Consider the following 6,889-nt stretch of genomic DNA (forward strand, 5'->3'; position numbering starts at 1 on the left):
TTCTCCTATTTTTCTGATTTCTATTTTCAAATTCAAACCAAACTCAAATTTAAATTCCGAATAGAACACCAACATAAATGAAAAACTTTATATTATTACTATTATTTGATATATATTTGTTTTAATTATTTTATACATGATTCCAATCATAAAATAGAAAATAGTTCATATCTTATGAATTTTAGTGAAATATAATTTATGTTGTAGATTATATATTAAGAAATAGTTTTGATCATAATTCTTATATATATAATTTCAACCCAAGAATACTTTAATTTATCTAGAAAAAATTATATTAATTTTGGGGTAGTAACTTTGAAATTATGAATATTATTAAGGAAAGGTGTTTTGATTGAAAACCCTTGGGAAATTTTTCCTTAATTCCACAAGATCGAACTTTAGGGTGTTACAGGCCACCACAAAAAATACAGACTCGTGAAGTGGAAGATTATTTGTCAACTAAAGGAGCTAGGTGGACTAGGGGTGTCTAACCTTGCTACCGTGAACATTTGCTTAATCAGCAAATGGTTGTTTAAGCTTCTTAATGAACATGGTGTTTGGCAATAAATAAGTATTTAGGAAGGAAATCGCTCACTCAAGTTTTGAAGTGACCATGAGATTCTCAATTCTGATCTAGCCTCATGAAGGTTAAAGATGAATTTTTACGGTGGGTCAGTTCCGGGTAGGTGATTGTCAATCTACCAGGTTTTGGGAGGATAGATGGCTTTTAAATCGATCTCTTATAGATGAGAAATAAGTCGACTCTTGCTGCAGATGTCTTACCTGGTGCCATCACCAACCTGTCCTTCTGCATACCATTAGTGGGTATAACACTAGTTGAGTACCAGAATTTGTCACTTTTGTTGGCCCCAATTAATTTAGGCTCTATTTGGGATAGGTTTCTTTAGGGTCTCAATGAGATGGACTTTTCTTAGTTCGATCTATGTATTTTATTTTAATGAATAACCCCACTCCAAATCTTAATGTTTTTCTTTGGAAACTAAAGCTCCCGCTCAAAATTATAACTTTTTGGTATTTAGGGATGGGAGTAACTCTCACTAAAGATAACCTAGCAGAACGAAGGTGGAAGGGTAGATTGAGTTGCAGTTTTTTAATCAAAATGAGAGTATTCACCACATTTTCTTTGATTGTTACCTTGCTAGGAATATATGGAGAACCATTTTCTTTGCCTTTCACATAGATAGACCTTCTAGTATTAATCATGTTTTGGGGCTTGGGAATCCAACAAAGGAAGTGCACATAAAAAGAAACTTTTAATTGGAATTGCGGCAATGTTTTGGTCCATTTGGCTCTACCAAAATGATGTTGTCTTTAATCACAAACCAATATCATCAATTATGCAGATTATTTTCAGAGGAACCTATTGGCTTCGATTTTGGAGACTGTTGCAGAAGGAAGAATCACACCAACAGGTTCTCAATGTGTGTCAATCCTTGGAGGTAGTGGTCAAAGAGATCTTCATAAGCCATGGATAGCGATCCTGTGCTAGAATTAAAGCAGCTTAATTTGTTTATGGTTCCACACAGAATGTTTTATCTCTTCATAGATGTTTGTGGAGTTGATTTTTCATTTAATTGTAAGGTTGTATGCATGGAAGTGCAAAAAGCTAGAACTTGTTTCCATCATAAAAAAAAGTAAAAGTGGATGTCCATGCTATCGTACTTTTTATGTTATCTATACAACTCAATGAAAAAAAATTATTAGAAAACTACGGAGGTTCACACAATACATGTGGGACCAATCATGGCAATGTATGCTAGAGCCGATGAGGCTGACCTGCAGGCTTCACTAACGAGTAGAAAGCCAATGATCGATATATAGTGAAGCCTTATCACTGTCGTGTAGAAGAGCCACAACTGCGTACTGATATATCACTGTCGATTCATGAACCAATAGCGATATGGGCAGTACCATTGCTAACTCATGTCACAAACTTCCTGTGACATGTCACTCTCTTTGGTCATGGCTTGACCCAACACTGGATTTCCAGAACATTACAGTCAAGTTTTAGATTGACCAAGCAATGTTGTACGTTTCGACTACCACATATTACTAATTACTTGATTCTCCAGCTACCAACGTCGGATTTCACCGACCCCTACTACTTTTGGTTAATTATAATAAAGTCGTCATATATGTGCTCTTGTGTGATCCAACTTACGAATTAGATGTTCCCATTTGTATAAATAGCTTTAAAGTTCTTATAGGCTATCGCCTATCGGTCATGTCCATAAATAAATAGCTTCATTACAAGTGTTCCTTTAAGTTTTTTTGGAAGAAAGCCTTCCATGTATTTATACACCTCCCCTTCATATTTATGACAGTGCACAATTGATATTACAAGATAGTTCGTGAAGATAGAGCCTTGCTTGATCTAAGGCACGCTAGGGACAATAGTACTGTCCACAAGGGCTCATAATTTCGGGAAACAAATAATTTCGGCCCCTACCAAAAAACACGAATTTCCTGAAATTTCGGGAATTCTAGGTCAAAATCAAGTAAATTTAATTTTTAGAAAACAAAAAAATGCTATAATTTATATTAAAATTGTCAATTTCGAAATATGGAAATTTCGGGAATTTCCTCCCGGGCATGTGCCTCAGCTTTGTCTAGGTTATAACGACCCTGGAATGACCCAACCACAATTGATCAACGCTGAGCTACACTAGCTCGAAGCACCAAATCCTGGACCATCGCCTCTGCATTCTCTGGAGTCTAGACACCATGCTGCCTGCCACATCCGCCTCAACATGCCTCCATGTTCCACTAGGCCTCCCCGCCACATTGGGGACTCATCCATCGCCACACTGAGACACGCTCACCACCAAGACGCGTCGTGGGCCACGCCACCGGTCCGACGGTTCAGGCTTCCGGCCTCTGCGCTCGACCTGCAGCCACTTGACCACGCCAGGGACAATCAGAGAAAGAAAGTTCTTCATGCTTATTGATGAGTCACGCGACATTTCCGTGAAAGAGAAAATAGTGGTGATGCTAAGTTTTGTTCATGCACTAGATTTGTCGATTGTAATAATTCCATGATTGCAATGTTGTCTTATATAATTTTATATTCCCAATTTAGGTATGTTGACGTTGAAAGGAAGGTCATAGAATGGTTTCTCACTTAATTAACACCATGTCTCAGATTCTACATCTAAAGCATTAAAGGTAGCATTATTTGGCATCATAGATAAATACAATAATTTATCCATTTCTAGGATACGGGAGCAATGATATATATGATGGAACTTGTGACACCCCAGTGTCAGTTTCGTGTTATGTCGGGAGATTTGTCCCTAACTTGAATGCTCAGTGAAAATTTCCTATTTCTCAATCGTATCTATCTCAGTTTATCAGGATTATTCATGGAAGCTCACCGAAGTCGGAGTTATTCGATCGCGAGAAACAACCAATTTTGGAGCATGTTAAAACTTTTATTTCTCGGAACGAATGCAAACTCGAAAATCATTCTCGAATTATAAATCTCATATGAAGCTCATTAAATCAAACTCTCGACGGCTGTTATCTGATCTCAGCCCGAGTCTAATTCCTCGAACTTTGATCTATGTTCGACTATTTTATCCGGGTCCGTATTCTCAAACGGGATACTCAGTATATCGCCCTCTAATTAATTCTTATCCGACTCAGCTTAATACCTCTGCGTTTGATTCGAATTCAAAAATCAACACCGGCAATGATTTTTATTAACCCGACCCGAGATTGACCTCGATCACGAATCCAAAACCAATCGGTCTTAATTCATTTTGTTCCTAATTGAGTGCGAGGAATTATTTTCGAGCGAGATTAAATCAAACTCTTGGTCGAGTTACTCGCTCAATCTTCCGTTCATCCGAACTCTATTTCGCTCTGCTCTCCATAGAGACGAATTCTGCAGGAGCATTTTCACTCCGGAAAATAATTTAGCGCGACCGATTACGTGTTTTGGGCCAGCCCAACCCAGCCTAGCCCACTAAAAACCCTAACCCTAGGGTTTCTCTATAAATACGGACCCCCTCACTTGCACTTGGCTATTTTTCACCTACCCCTAGCCGCCACCAGCCAACTCCACTTTTTCTCCACACCATCTCTCCTCCTTGCTACATGGCGCTCGGCAGTAGGACTGCTCCATGGGCGTTGCCTCCCTCCACTCTGGCAGACCCGTGGAGCACAGGATGTCGGCCAGGGGAACCAGCAGCTGAAGCCCCTCTCTGCTCTCTCATCTTCCTTGGCCGCCAAGCCCAGCCATGGCGCCCTACTCCCTCAACGCTGGTACAGGTTGTCTCCTCCCTGGCAGCGCCTCCCTAAGCTCCTTTCCCCAGCCATGGTGGGGGCGCGCAGATGTTCCTCTAGCTCGGTGCCCCTCCCTGCTCCATTTTTTTCCTTTTTCTCTCTGCTCTCTGCCGCTGGCAGCCATGGCGCTGGCCCCTGCTCCATGCCGACGCCCCTGCTCCTCTTCTCTCTACCGCAAGCACCCCTCCTCCCTGCTCTCTGTTCGGCGCAGGAGCCCCCATGGTGCCTTGAAATGGTTGGCGTCTTCCACATGGCCGGAAATCTCCTCATCCAAACTCGCTGCCTGTCCTCGCTGGTCGCGTGCAGCGAGCATCCCTCGCCGACATCCTCCCTCGCCTCGCCAGCCGAGCTCCTTCTTGGTCGAGCTCTCCTCATGCCCGTCGCGCCTATTCCCATCCAGATTTCGTGCCCTTTCTCTAGTGCAGCATCACTGTTGCGGGGTTTCCTCGTCGCACTCGTCGTTGGGCTCCAACCGGGTGTGCGCAGCCCATCCGCGACGCCGTTGAAACCCGTGGTAAGAAACCCCCCACTGTCCTCGATGTTTATTTTCCGATGTGTGTGATGTTCGATGAACTGCCGCCAACAAATTTGTGTGTTTTCACAGCTAGTGGTCGACGTCGCGCTTCGCGCTTTGCCCGTTCAACGAAACGCCGAGTCGTGTGGACAACCCATGTGACTAATCTCGATTCGTCCAGGTTGTTCACTTGGTATTTTGTGGATTAATCTATTTAAGCTTTGGTCGATGTTGTGCATGTGTATGTATATGTGTAAAAAAATGTATTGGTATGGATTGAAGTTTGTGGCGAAAGAAAACGAGTTAGAAAGAGGGCTCGGATGTTTTTAAGTTTCGGTAAGAATGTATTTGATGTGTGGTTTGCTGTGAGGATAATTTTTAAAATGTGGATTATGTGTTGGGGAATGCATCGATAGGTGTCTACGTGAAAAGTGTATTTGTTTTATGCATGTGATCGATGATTGGGATAGTCGAGGCGAATGAGGAGTATGATTAATCCTATTAGAGTCACTATGTTGTTGATGCCTTGTGCTACGTGGGAGCACGTATGTGCGTGTCTGCCGTGGTGTATTATAGTGGTGGTGGCGTAAGATATTTGATTGAGATGTGCGGGTATATGTCGTAATATGGTTATACTCGCGACAAGGAAGGATGTATGCATTGGGTAACGCGACGCTTAGGTCGTTGTTGTATAATCGAATAAAGGTTGTATTATTGAGCTTGAGTCAAAATGTGGGGTACTAGTGGTACGCTAGGCAGGCGGTGTTCCAAATAAATAAACTGGTTGATGTGGTAGTTGTCGTGCGTGATTTATTGTTAGTGAGTAGTTGAATTACGAGTTATGTGAGAATCATGTTAGAAACTAGTGTGCGGCATGTAACTGTGTTCGTGTGGTGAATAATAGGTCAGTAGGTATTGTTGGTGTCATTGGCAAATGCGGATGATTCCTATTGTGCGATAAATTCTGAAAGGCAAAGAACATGGGTAGTGTGTCAATCAAGTTAACCGATAGGTTCCGTAAACACGCTTGTGATGCTTTTATGTGCATGATAAGATCGATGCCTTGTCGTCGTAGTCTCAGGAAATTTTCTGAAATGTGCTAGTGCTCTACTGATGGGGTTGAATGAACTTGAGATGTATTACAATAGTTGTATGTCGCGCAGGTTATCCAAAAATGGCGAAAGGTGGTGTATGTTGGTAATTGGAAAATAGTCACGTCATTAGCCAACTCGTGTTAAGCAGGAGTCGATTGCGTTAAGTGATTGTTATATACATGTTGTGTCTCGGATTTCGATAATAATAGACTAGCCGACGTGTATGATGTATAGCGGTCTATATTGTTGCTCTAGTTAGCCGAATTGTTAGATGACTTGGTTAAGCTCGTAATCACAGTGAATTGCTTGTTGTGGTCTAAATGTGTATGGTTATGGTCGCGGGTAAAAAGTAGTAGTGCTCATGTGATGTCTAATTTAAAACGCAAATTGTTGGGTGATTATCGTGGAGAATGCGTTGTTAATTGGTTGTAGTAATTTTAGTGCACTAAATGACTTGAATAAAATTTGCAAGTTGACTTGTTGGTTCTTATTTGATTGTTTTAACTCTAACAAATGTCAAAGTGTTAGAATAATTCCAATCTCTAGAACGCGGCAATTCTTAAATTGTATAAGAGCTGAAATTTATTAATTGTTGTTTTGGGCTGCACACATTGTTTTCGTCGTGCTGTATGTTTGATAAACTAAATCATGTTTTCTGTAGAAAAGCCATATAGAAAAGTTGTAGATAATTTTATTATCTTACTTGTGTTAAAATTTGACAGCCATAAGTCTGATCGTTTAGGAGTTATGCTGTTCACAAATTCAGTAACTGAATCTATCCAAATTCTGTACAGATTTCAGAAACTGCATTGTTTGCTTAAGTTAATGTTACAATCAGTTCATGGTCGTTATAATAAAGTTGTAGGTGCTTTTCTTATCTTGCTTTTGTTAAAATTTCATAATCATAGACCTGACAGTTTAGGAGTTATGAATTTTACAAACTGGTTGTTGTGTGTTGTCCACTGTCAGAGCA

General features: G+C 40.8%; 1 protein-coding gene across 1 annotated transcript; it reads left to right on the forward strand.

The window, feature by feature from the left end:
- The first annotated feature begins 4,047 nt into the window (after positions 1-4,047).
- On the forward strand, positions 4,048-5,247 carry LOC100276349 (uncharacterized). Its single transcript, NM_001150158.1, is given in 3 exon segments — positions 4,048-4,822; positions 4,913-4,928; positions 4,931-5,247. Coding segments are annotated over 3 exon segments (600 nt in total). The 5' UTR covers positions 4,048-4,339; the 3' UTR covers positions 5,032-5,247.
- Positions 5,248-6,889: the final 1,642 nt, after the last annotated feature.

Source organism: Zea mays, chromosome 10 (genome assembly GCF_902167145.1).
Source record: "Zea mays cultivar B73 chromosome 10, Zm-B73-REFERENCE-NAM-5.0, whole genome shotgun sequence".
NCBI lineage: Eukaryota > Viridiplantae > Streptophyta > Magnoliopsida > Poales > Poaceae > Zea > Zea mays.